This window comes from Carassius carassius, chromosome 5 (genome assembly GCF_963082965.1).
Source record: "Carassius carassius chromosome 5, fCarCar2.1, whole genome shotgun sequence".
NCBI lineage: Eukaryota > Metazoa > Chordata > Actinopteri > Cypriniformes > Cyprinidae > Carassius > Carassius carassius.
Window position 1 is genome coordinate 16,471,144 of NC_081759.1, and position 12,795 is coordinate 16,483,938.

A 12,795-nucleotide genomic window follows, 5' to 3' on the forward strand; every position below is an offset into this window, starting at 1 on the left:
ATATATTATGGTCATCATAAGCCTTAGGTCTGTTTGTCAAACGTGTATTGTTAGAATCCACCTTCTTATGATGCATACAGTTGTTACATCAACTAGTTTAATATAGTTTTCTAAGTGCCGTTGTGGGCGTGACCTCTGCAATTAGGTCTTTGTTTTTATTCATTTGTAGAAAAAGTTTTTTTTAATTAATGACAGTGCTAGACATACATACAAATTGTAGTCCATTACTGATCACAAATATCAATTGTTTTGGTATCAACATCATGATATGCATTAAGTGTTACATTAACACAGGTTTCCCAAACTGGCGTTACTGAAAGAGCTGCAAGGGGTTTGTGAGGTGATGAAAAGCAAATAACTGTAATCAAATCATAAAATGGCAAATAAAAAAGTTTGTGAAACAATTTAAAGAACATTTAAAAAAGAAAAGAAGAATTAGGGTGAATTGAGACATTATGAATAATTTACTGCCAAATGGTAAATAATATGTAATTATGTAATCTGTAAATTAGCAACTGTAATCTGGTTATGGGGAATTTTAAATGTTATATCATTTAATTAGAAGCATCAATGAGACACATACAATCCAAATAAAATTTAATAGTAAGTCTGGGCACTAAGTTTTAGTGAATTGTTCCTGAGATTGATTATTGATCCATTTATTTACTTATTGTGGAGTATTGGGTATTCTGTACACAGGGGTGGACTTACCCATTAGGCAAAGGTAGTCGACTGCCTTGGGCCCCCTAAAACTAAGGGGGGCCCTCTAACATGCTTTTTATATAGGAGTTGTGCATTAAGCGCTGACACATGAACGGTTGCCATTTACAGTGTTTATTACTACGACAACCGTCCGAGTCCGTGGCGCCAGCTGGTGTTACAGCTTTACGCACTGTGAGTACCTGAACCAGCCATGCCATTAATTATGATTTTATCAGTCTTTTGCATGCCAAATTCAATTTCTGCATAGAAATATTATGCCAAACAGAAGCAGAAAATTGTGCTATATGAGACTGGGTTAGCCTACAACAATTAATTTGTTGCTTATTTTACAACGAATTCATGATGTGTAAAAAAAAAATAAAAAAATAAAAAAGAGGCTAATAAAAAATTCACATATCATACAAAATTGTGTTGCAGAAAATCCTTTACATGTTAAGGTATTCAGAAAAGGGCAACATAAAAAAATCAGTAAAAGCAGCTATACAATTATAGGACAAAGTTTTACAAAGCCTATATATGGCATTATAATTTGTGTTTAATATTTTAATTGAACGACAATATAAAATAAAACGCAAATTATAACCAGGCCTGTTTTAGGCTTTTCCTTATTTTTATATTCTCATAGATCAGAAAGTTAGTTTTCTTTATTTTATAAAAGCACAACGTTTTGTTGATATTGTGAGTGCACACAAATAAAACAAGCCCAATTCACAGTTTAGAATGAGGTATTACTCTTACCTTTATTAGCAAAAATGACTGCGTATTACGCTGTCATACGCTGGCGCCATTAAAAAAAACAAAAAACAAAAAAAACTTACATTTAACGAACAAAATATTCTCCAAGCATTTTTCTAAATTGACTTTATAAAAAGCGAAAGGAAATACAGTCACTTTCCCATTACAAAGAAAACGGAACTATCGGTATTTTAATAGCTGAAACAGTAGTATATGCTTTTTTGGGGGGGCATTCATCCAATGCTGTTTTGTTCTCATTTGTGAGTAGCTCTTGATGCATGTATTTAAAGCCATGAAAAATGTAGAAACATTGGACATTGTGACTATGGGTCACCATAATGATTGTGCAGCATCAAAACAAAAAAGTGACCTCAAGGTTGATCTAAGAAATTGTTTGAAAATGTATACGGCCCCATTGCTATATTTTGCCTTTACATTCAGCATTTTTTGTTGGTTGGTTTGTTTGTTTATTATGGTATAGTGGGTGATGTACATTGAGTAAATTATCCACGAATTTATGTATTTATTTAATTGTTTATTTATTTATTGTGGTTTATTGTGGTATGGTGCAATTGAAAATGTATTTATTTGTTTATTATTATTATTATTATTATTATATGTGCATTTATTCTTGTGGTATATTCAGTGAATTATTCAGTAATTGATTTGACATAAATCTATCTAATGAATAGGCTAACAAACGAGACGCATATACAAAACAAACAGCATAAATAAAGAAAATTAAATAAATAAATATAGAAACGCAAACAGAATGTCAAATTCAAGTCTTTCTGTGTCGTTTATTAATGCTGAAGACAGCTCCGCCCGTTCGGTGCGCGCATGCGCAGGTTGTGTTATTTCTACATGACGTTGCTCAGTGTCTACCAGTAGCATATTCTGTTGGGCGCTCCTTGCTTTCCTTCAGAGAGACGCTTTTCTAAACTCAGCCCCGGGAAACCATGGCCGAGCAGGCCTCGGGACCCCCTCGGCCGCCTCAACAAGACGGTAAGCATCTTTCACTTCAAAGAGATGTTTATCGTGCTGATTTAGCTGTGCTCGTTGAAGGCATGCGGCCTGTTCGTTCATGGATTAGCGAGCAACAGTCAACCGGCTGACAGATAAACCTCTATTTACATATTTATTAAAACACTCTCATGTGATGCTTTAATGCTTGATATGCTTTGACTGAACCCATGTTGCACAAAGCATTGGACATGCTGGTCTTTAAGTACACTAAAGCGTGTTTATTGTATGGTCAACCTGATGATGTTGCATCCAGTGTGATCAGCAGATGACAGCTGAATACTGACAGTGTTTTAAGCACACACAGGGTTTTATTTTAGTTTTTTTTTATCATGTGACTTTGTTTTTTTTGTAATGATGTTCAGATGATATGATTTGCATGCAACTTCTTTGTCTTTTGTGTAGATGGTAAATAGACCCCTGGCAATGTATTAAAGAAATAGCTCACCAAAATTAGTTGACCTTCTGGCCACAATATGTAGATGAGTTTGTTTCTTGAACAGATTTGGGAAAATGTAGCCTTACATCACTTTCTCAGCATTGAATCCTCTGCAGTGAATGGCTGCTGCTGAATAGAGTTTAAACACTTGCTTCTGGACAAAATGCATAATTCACAATAACGCTTCAGTCAGTGGAAAAGTCCATCCAACGTTGTCCTCTCAAATCCATCCATAATATTTATTTACAACTGTTTTGGACTGTTTCCACTTTTGTAAACAGTGTTTGATCAATATTATAGAGGACTTGTGTTTTCGCTACAAGCAATGATTTAAAAGTTACTTAAAATGTCTTGTAAAATGTAATTTTACATACATGCTTTTTAAAGATGACAAACACTCAGTTTTTTTCCCCTAACTAGAATTTAGTTGTTGTTCTTGAGTTATGATGATTAATTGTGTATTATCATGATGTTTTTATCAGCTGTTTGGACTTCCGTTCACTGCAGAGGATCCATTGATGAGAAAGTAATGTAATGCTAAATTACTTCAAATATGTCATAAATGAAGAATCTAACTCCTCTATTTCTCGTGAACGAGTCATTATCTGGCTCGGCTCGGTGTTCATCTTCAGTTCTCTCTAAACAGTAGATCAGTCAGTGTACTGTTTGAGTAAATGCATTACTCCGGGATATTGGTTTGTTTTAACTCAGAGGGAGTGTCAGCCACATTAAAAAAGTTAACAGCTTAAGTCATTTGTGGATTAATGCGTATTGGAGACGCGGACCGTTTAAAACGATTCAGTTCGATTTGGTGAACTGGTTCAGAAAGATCCGGTTACATCGAATGATTCGTTCACGAAGCGGATATCACAAACTCCTTTGTTTTGAACTCTCTCACAACAGACACGGAAGAGAAGACAATGCTGAATAAAGTCGTAGTTTTTGCTATTTTTGGACCAAAATGTATGTTCGATGCTTCAAAAAATTCTAACTGACCCTCTGATGTCACATGGACTACTGTGATGATGTTTTTCTTACCTTTCTGGACATGGACAGTATACCGTTTGAAACCATTGAACAGTTTCAATGGAGGGACTGAGACCTCTCGGACTAAATCTAAAATATCTTAAACTCTGTTCCGAAGATAAACGGAGGTGGTTTGGAACGACATGATTAATGACGTAATTTTTGGGTGAACTAATGCTTTAAGGGAAAGTAAATGCATAGTTTGTGAGCAACAGGGATCAGGTTGTATTTTTTTCTTGTTCTTTTTTTTTTTCATTAATAGGTCTATTTGCATATAGTTATCAGGTTCCATAGCCTATTTAGGTGCCGATGGTAGGCTACTTGAATGGCGTAAAACAAAGCGCACTTTCGTTTCATTAGCACATTAATGAAACTGTTGTGATGTTGAGAGAGGTGCGAGATAAAAAAAAAAAGCACTTTAATTGAAATGATTTTAGGTCTGTGATTTATCGCAGGCGCGGATTGGGTAACGGGCCAAATATTAACGGGTCTGGGCGGGTGCGGATTTCATTTTTATATTATCACGGGTGACGGGTCGGATCTGGTGCTGAACTTTGCAGGTACGGGCGGCCGCGAGTCTCCAAAAATGGACTCGTGCAGGACTCTAATCTGTCATCCCTGAAGGCCCTTGGTTTTTTTGGGCTTAGTCGTCCTTTACAGTCATCCTTTGCTGCACTTTGTAATGCATGTGCATTTGTAAAAAACATGTATTTAGACCTAATTAAAGTAAAAACCAGCAATAGAGATGTATGATCTATCATGACATATTCGGAGTTGATTGAAGTGTGACTGAACTGGTTCGGACTTGGCCTGTCTGTACTTGTGTACTTTGATGAAATACTGCTTGTCTAGAATGATGTTATGATCTTCAGTTAAGTAAGCGTTTTTTCTTTTTTTTCGTAGGTTGATGTTCTTTAAATGAATCTGCCAGCTGGCTTAACGTCTATTAATCAAGCTGAAGCTTTATTCACATCATCTGTGGCTCTGATTCAATCAAGCACCAGTGCTGCTGAAGAATATAGAAAGAGAATAACATCATATAGTCGTTTCTATCTATAGATGTGTTCCTGTCAGACATGGGGACTTGTGACTTGGTGACTTGGACTCGAGTCGACTCGAGTCGCTATTTTTATGACTTGTGACTTGACTTGACAAAAAATAAAATACTTGAGACTTGACTCGGACTTGGAAGTTAAAGACTCGGGACTTGACTTGACTTGAGACAGGATGACTTGAATGACTTGAGTGTTAATCACATTACGTTTTCAGTTTGAATATAAAATATATAAATTATTTTTAAAAAATAAAATTGATTACTCAGCTGGAGCGCAGGCTGAGAATCGCGTTGTCATGTCATGACATCATCAGTCATGCCCTCTCTACCTTACGCAGACCACGCCCACTTAGATCAGATATCACATCACATCAACATCTCAGCTTGAGGGGTACTGAGGGTCATCGCTTTTGTCGTCAATAATTCGCGCCTAAAAACGCGTGGAAATCGCTAGTCGCGCTGCTTTCTCATTGTTTCCAAAGCGCTCGGGCAGTTGCGCCCCTGAGGCGTCGAGCGTGTCGCACCGCGTGCGCGTCGCGACCGCGTTGCTTCCATTATGAGCGCGCATACCGGTGGCGCATACATGGTGGGATAGGCCACATCGTGCTCGGCTTGCAGACAAGACTCTCGAATCTTATATTTTGCAAGTGCAATACCTTGTAATAGAGGTAATGACTTTAATGACTCTGAGAGAGAGAGTGTGTGTGTGTGTGTGTGTGTGTGTGTGTGTGTGTGTGTGTGAGAGAGAGAGAGAGAGAGAGAGAGAGCGAGTGAGTGAGAGAGAAACACACTCGTGCTTCACCTGATGAAGGAAACCCAAACTGAGTCTGACTCCAATCACAACCCCAACATTCAGAAACTAATTGACAAAAATCTGAAGTATAATTATGATGAAAAACAAAAAATAAAAAAAAAATGAATTTGAGCTCCAAACCAAACTCCAGTGTTATTCGGCCCTAAACAGAACCACAAAACTGGCAAATTACTTATCACACAAGCAATTAAAAGAAAGACAAATCCTTTCAAAATATCGACTCAGTGATCATGATTTGGAAATAGAGATTGGTAGACATAAAAGATCCTGGCTACCGAGAGAAGAGAGACAGCAAACACTGAGCTGAATTAAACAGAGGATGAGAAACACTTCCTTCTTGTCTGTCCCAAATTCAGCACTACAAGAGAAACATTCTTCCCACAGTTTGAAGCTTTGAATCCTTCATTCTTGTCTCTAAATGACTCGGAGAAACTACTCTATATACTTGGAGAGAATGAGACGGCAGTCACAATAGCTGCTAAATATTTATACACCATACACACCATACGAAAGGGATAATTTATTGTATTCAACTGTTTTATTTTATATTCTTAATTCTATATAATTACTATTATTAATATTAGAAATATTATCTGCTGCTGCTATTTTTATTGTATTTTATTGTAATCATATTTTATTCTGTATCTAAATGCTAAATTTGGCATTACAAAAAATGTAAACTGTGTTTGAGGGGAAGTTGTGGCCTAATGGTTAGAGAGTCGGACTTGCAATCGAAAGGTTGTGAGTTCGAGTCCCGGGCCGGCAGGAATTGTGGGTGGGGGGAGTGCATGTACAGTTCTCTCTCCACCTTCAATACCACGACTTAGGTGCCCTTGAGCAAGGCATCGAACCCCCAACTGCTCCCTGGGCGCCGCAGCATAAATGGCTGCCCACTGCTCTGGGTGTGTGCTCACAGTGTGTGTGTTCACTGCTCTGTGTGTGTACACTTCGGATGGGTTAAATGCAGAGCACGAATTCTGAGTATGGGTCACCATACTTGGCTGAATGTCATGTCATGTCACGTCACGTCCTTTGTGTGTGTGAGAGAGAGAGAGAGAGAGAGAGAGAGAGAGAGAGAGAGAGAGAGAGAGAGAGAGAGAGAGAGGAGGGGGGGGGGGTGTTCAGAGAGGAGTCTGTTGGATGTTTAGCTGTTATTTGTTTTATGGACTCAATGTTGAAAATGTAAAACATTTCTGTTGGCAGAAGTGAAAAATAAATAATTTTATGAAGTTACAATTTTGTTTGATTCCATGATGTATTTTACTGAACATGAGTATTTACAATGCAAATCCAAATTATTTTAATTTACTGTTACTTATATCTTGTCTTTTAACTTTATTAAGATCAGATTCTGCAGGTAAAATTACAATAATAAGGTGACTTGACTTGGACTTGACTTGACTTACTACAGGACTTGACTTGACTTGACATAACTTGTGACTTGACTTGACTTGACTTGCCCAAGAAAAAAATACTTGGGACTTACTTGAGACTTGAAGGTTAAGACTTGAGACTTACTTGAGACTTGCACATGTGTGACTTGGTCCCATCTCTGGTTCCTGTTCATTCATTTTTATTTTATTTATTATTATATTATTATTATTTTTAAATAATTTAATTGTAAGGTCTAAAATGTTATCTGGGGGTCATAATAGTTGTTGTCTTTGACATGATATTTTGTAACACTATAAAAGCCTCCGAACCTCAGTAAGAAGTCGGTGTAGTTTATGTAAAGGTCCAAATAGCAAAAGAGAGCTGTGACATGTTTGATTATTGAATGTGAGTGAGTGAAGTGACTTTTATTTAAATGAGAATCAAATAAAATAAAACTCAAACATGAGAACTCGAGAACTGAAGAGAATGTAAGCTATTTTGATAAAAAATGTTTTGGCCTAAACTTTTATATGCTTGGTCATGCATCATTTACACACATTTTACTTGTGATTGAGCCAAAGTGCCCTTTTTGAGGTAGATTTTTGTGACTGCATGATATTGGAGAAAACTTGCAATGTGATATTTTGAAAAAATAAATAAATCACCAGATGACTTGAATGGCTCTATTTGAGGAAAAAAAAATATCAGTGATTGGGCTGAGTAAATCAGCATAGAAAATAAACAAATGATGACTATCGTGGATGCGCACATGTTGATATAGAAGCTGAGACGATATATCGTGCAGTCCTGCTGTATGGCACTGATTGATGTTTGATTGCTCCGGCAGGGGTTCTGCAGCAGGAGCAGGATCGAACAGACTTCCTGAAGCTCAAACAACAGCTGGAGATGGAGTTCAATCAGAAGCGCGCCAAGTTTAAGGAACTCTATCTGTCTAAAGAAGGTAATGTATGGTTTACAGTATTTGCTGATGGACCAGTAAGATACAGAAAAAAAGATAATTTGTTTGTTTTAGTTTTAGTTCATTAATAAAAAAAAAAATCTTTGTTTGATTGCTTGACTGTTTTTATTAATTTGGGTTTTTATAGTTTTTATTATTATGATTATTATTGTTATTTAGTTTTTGATTTATGTTTTTGTTAATTAATAATGTATTTGTTCTTTAGTTTACATAGGTGTAAATGCAGTTTTGAAAGGGAAAACAAATGATTTCAATAGACATGTAACGCATTGATTACACATCGTGCCTGGATGCTCACATAGACACAGTAGACTGAACAACAAGTCGTCATGGATATTTCCCAGTGAATCTCTCCTGGGGCAGGATGAAACCACTAAGCCAGATACATTTCCAAACTTTTCTAACAGGGTTACCAGGGATCTGAACACTAGGCTCCGTTTATACTGCAACCGGAGTTCAGTTATTAGTCAAAGTTAATGAAACGTCATAGTGAGGACATGCTGTCATAGTGAAGCAAATGCTGGTGGCCTTACAGAACTGAAGCTGTTGGTTCCTTCCTCCACATAAACCTTATGTAGTTCTTGTCCTGTAAATATCTCAGAGGCGCTGAAGAGGCAGGCTGCTGTACTGGAGAAGGCCCAGGCAGAGCTGAGCAGTGTGCAGAAGCAGCTGGAGGAGGCTAAAGCAGAGATGGAGACCATCAAAGCGGTGGCCACCGTCTCCGAGAGCACAAAGCAGGAAGCCATCGACCAGGTCAAGCAGCAGTGGCAGGAGGAGGTGGCGTCACTGCAGGCTATCATGAAAGGTAATAAGATACTGATTATTTTTATGCTAAAATGTCTGGTAACCGATATGCAGAACTGCTTTTTATTTATTGTTCTACTTCTGCGGTTTGATACGGTAACTAAATCATTCATCTCTATTCTGAAGGTGACTGAATTGCTGTATGACAAGACTAATGTTGCTTTGAGTAATAATAAAGAGTCAAACCTTTTTTAAAGCAAACTAATTAAAAATAGCAATCTTCAATGCCATCACAACACTGCTTTTAAGAGGAAGCCATGGGTTAAATTGCAAAAAATTTTAAGCTGTTAAATACTTTCTAAATGGCACCATTTATTGTCATTTTTACAATTTGTTTGTAATGTTGTCTTTGTTTTTTGTCAGTTTTTATTTGTTTCCAGTAGTGCCTCAACATAGTTTCTATTTGTTGTTTATTGTTTGTCTAGTATTAATATTTAATTTAATTTCAGCTTTACTTCAGTTAACAAAAATGTTTTAATAGTCTAAGTTTAACTTTGTCATTACAGCAATAAAATATATCTTAAAATATATTACTAGACTTTTAAAATTGTAATACTATTTCACAATATTACTGTTTTATCTGATCAAAAATACAGTTAAAATGCAGCTTTGGTGATCATAAGGGTTTGTTTTAAATTATGTACCTGAATACACTTTTAAGAGTTGTTTGGCCATTTATCAGTAAACCAAATACCTAAACACTGCTGAACATACCGATAATCAGTCTATATCCAGTTAAATGCACTTTACACATGTTGGTCGCTGAATATATTTTTATATTATCCAATACCATCCATCCATCCATCCATCCATCCATCTTCTTCCGCTTATCCGGGGCCGGGTCGCGGGGGCAGCAGTCTAAGCAGAGAACCCCAGACTTCCCTCTCCCTAGACACTTCCTCCAGCTCTTCTGGGGGGACACCGAGGCGTTCCCAGGCCAGCCGGGAGACATAGTCTCTCCAGCGTGTCCTAGGTCTTCCCCGGGGTCTCCTCCCAGTGGGACGCGCCCGGAACACCTTCCCGGGAAGCCGTCCAGGAGGCTTCCGGGACAGATGCCCGAGCCACCTCAGCTGACCCCTCTCGATGTGGAGGAGCAGCGGCTCTACTCTGAGCTCCTCCCGGGTGACTGAGCTTCTCACCCTATCTCTAAGGGATCGCCCAGCCACCTTGCGGAGAAAGCTCATTTCGGCCGCCTGTATCCGTGATCTTGTCCTTTCGGTCATGACCCAAAGCTCATGACCATAGGTGAGAGTAGGAACGTAGATTGACCGGTAAATCGAGAGCTTGGGGAGAGTTGAGGTCAACAGCTCCCCACCTCTACTGTTAACAGCGTTGTTAGGGCACTGCTTCCCTCTCCTGAGGCGCCGGACGGTTTGCCAGAATCTCTTCGAGGCCGACCGATAGTCCTTCTCCATGGCCTCACCGAACTCCTCCCAGGCCCGAGTTTTTGCCTCCACAACCACCCGGGCTGTAGTCCGCTTGGCCTGCCGGTACCTGTCAGCTGCCTCAGGAGTCCCACAAGCCAACCAGGCCCGATAGGACTCCTTCTTCAGCTTGACGGCGTCCCTTACTTCCGGTGTCCACCACCGGGTTCGGGGATTGCCGCCTCAACAGGCACCGGAAACCTTACGGCCACAGCTCCGAGCGGCCGCTTCGACAATGGAGGTGGAGAACATGGTCCACTCGGACTCAATATCTCCAGCCTCCCTCGGGATCCGGTCGAAGCTCTGCCGGAGGTGGGAGTTGAAGATCTCTCTGACAGGAGACTCTGCCAAAGGTTCCCAGCAGGCCCTCACAGTACGTTTGGGTCTGCCGAGTCTGTCCAGCTTCCTCCCCCGCCATCGGATCCAACTCACCACCAGGTGGTGATCGGTTGACAGCTCCGCCCCTCTCTTCACCCGAGTGTCCAAGACATATGGCCGGAGGTCGGATGAAATGACCACAAAGTCGATCATCGACCTACGGCCTAGGGTGTCCTGGTGCCAAGTGTACTGATGGACACCCTTATGCTTGAACATGGTGTTTGTTATGGACAAGCTGTAACTAGCACAGAAGTCCAATAACTGAACACCGCTCGGGTTCAGATCAGGGGGGCCGTTCCTCCCAATCACGCCCCTCCAGGTGTCACTTTCGTTGCCCACGTTGGCGTTGAAGTCCCCCAGTAAAACGACGGAGTCCCCAGTCGGAGCACTTTCCAGCACCCCTCCCAGAGACTCCAAGAAGGCTGTAAGGATGTATCCAATACATTTCATAAATTAACATTCATGGGACACATGATGTGTTGAGACCGAAATCTGCAGTGCGTCTTCGAGTCCATATTTAGTGTAAGCCTTGTTAAATCGTAAGCGTCATAAATAAACCCTATTTGGACAAGGAAGGATAAGCAAGATTTCTACATTCAGTGAATGTAAAATGTGTTTCTGAGGCTTCCCGTTTAATGTACAAATCCTTATCTTTACGTGCGTTTTCAGATGCAGAGCGGGAAGTTAAGTTGCAGTTCCAGCAGAAGCTGGAGCAGGAGCGCGCTCAGTGGGCACAGTACCGCGACGGGATGGAGTGCGAGATGGCTGAGCTCCGCCGACGTCTGTTTGAGGGACAAGAGGAGGAGAACTTAGAGAACGAAATGAAGAAGGTCCAATTCGCTTTTTGATTTAACTACTTTTTAGCATTTTACTTCCCTGAACTGTGAAAAAGATATGAAAGCCATTTTCTCTGAATCGTGACTCAAAGCCAGAGTGTTCGTGCTGGGTGTGTTTAGCCATTTGGGGTTTGTATTAATCTAGGCTCAGGAGGACGCAGAGAAGCTACGCTCGGTGGTGATGCCAATGGAGAGTGAGATTGCAGCACTGAAGGCCAAACTGTCAAGTTCAGAAGATCGAGTAAAGGAACTTGAGGCAGCAAAGGTTAGACGTGCATCAAAAAACAGAACTGAGAGCCAGACTGTTTTGTTCAGATATATTATTAGATGTGACTCATTTAGTTCCTTACTTGTGGTTATCATGACCTCTTGAATAGAAAAATTCACACCTGGCCAAGTGATTGAACTGTGAATATGTGTAACATTTCAGTCGTTAGTTATGATTATGACTGTGATAACGTTTTGGCCTTAGGAATGAGTCATAAATCAACTTAGAAGTCAGTGATCCAGCAGCCATCTCAGTCGTAGAGTGACAGTTTATTTTAAAAACACAAAATGTTAATTTTAAGTCAGCTGTTTGACTTTGAGGTGTAAAGGTTGTGTGAAGGCCTCTATTTATGGGTGCTTCTACTTTTAATCATGGAAAACAAAGTTTGAACATTTTCTTGGTTAATTCCCAGGTGAAGGAGCTCAATCATGTCCTGGAGGCTGAGAAATCATGCCGTACAGACTTGGAGATGTATGTTGCTGTCCTCAACACCCAGAAATCTGTCCTTCAAGAAGATGCAGAGAAACTTCGGAAGGAACTACATGAAGGTATGTGACAAAAATTTGCAAACATTTCTAGAAGTTTTAGTTTCATAGAGCACTGGAAGGTTTTTATTTAACACTGTATGTAATTTTCCTTTTAGTTTTTTTTAAAGTACTGGTAATATAAGCTAACTACATAGGGTAGGGATAGGTTTAGGGGTATGTTCAGGGTTAGTACCTAGTTATTACTATAAAATGGTGACAATCTACATGGATGCTTGAAAAACAAAAAAGTCGACAGCAATATTGCTAAATATGATTTATTAAAGATACTGCAATGTGATAAACATGGAGATGACTTTAGCCACAATTAGCTATAGCTTGTGGTCACTCCACCGATTCTCCTCACACCACAACTCTATCTCTCTCCTCTGTC

General features: G+C 39.5%; 1 protein-coding gene across 2 annotated transcripts in view; it reads left to right on the forward strand.

Moving 5' to 3' along the window:
• Positions 1-2,305: 2,305 nt before the first annotated feature.
• LOC132140867 (rab GTPase-binding effector protein 1-like) overlaps positions 2,306-12,795 on the forward strand; it is a 40,666-nt gene continuing 30,176 nt past the window's right edge. For both annotated transcript variants that reach the window (XM_059549906.1, XM_059549907.1), the window contains exons 1-6: positions 2,306-2,463; positions 8,036-8,149; positions 8,769-8,972; positions 11,443-11,603; positions 11,755-11,874; positions 12,290-12,425. In XM_059549906.1, coding sequence (XP_059405889.1) covers positions 2,418-2,463; positions 8,036-8,149; positions 8,769-8,972; positions 11,443-11,603; positions 11,755-11,874; positions 12,290-12,425 — 781 coding nt within the window. In that variant the 5' untranslated portion in view covers positions 2,306-2,417. The remainder of the gene's footprint in view (positions 2,464-8,035; positions 8,150-8,768; positions 8,973-11,442; positions 11,604-11,754; positions 11,875-12,289; positions 12,426-12,795) is intronic.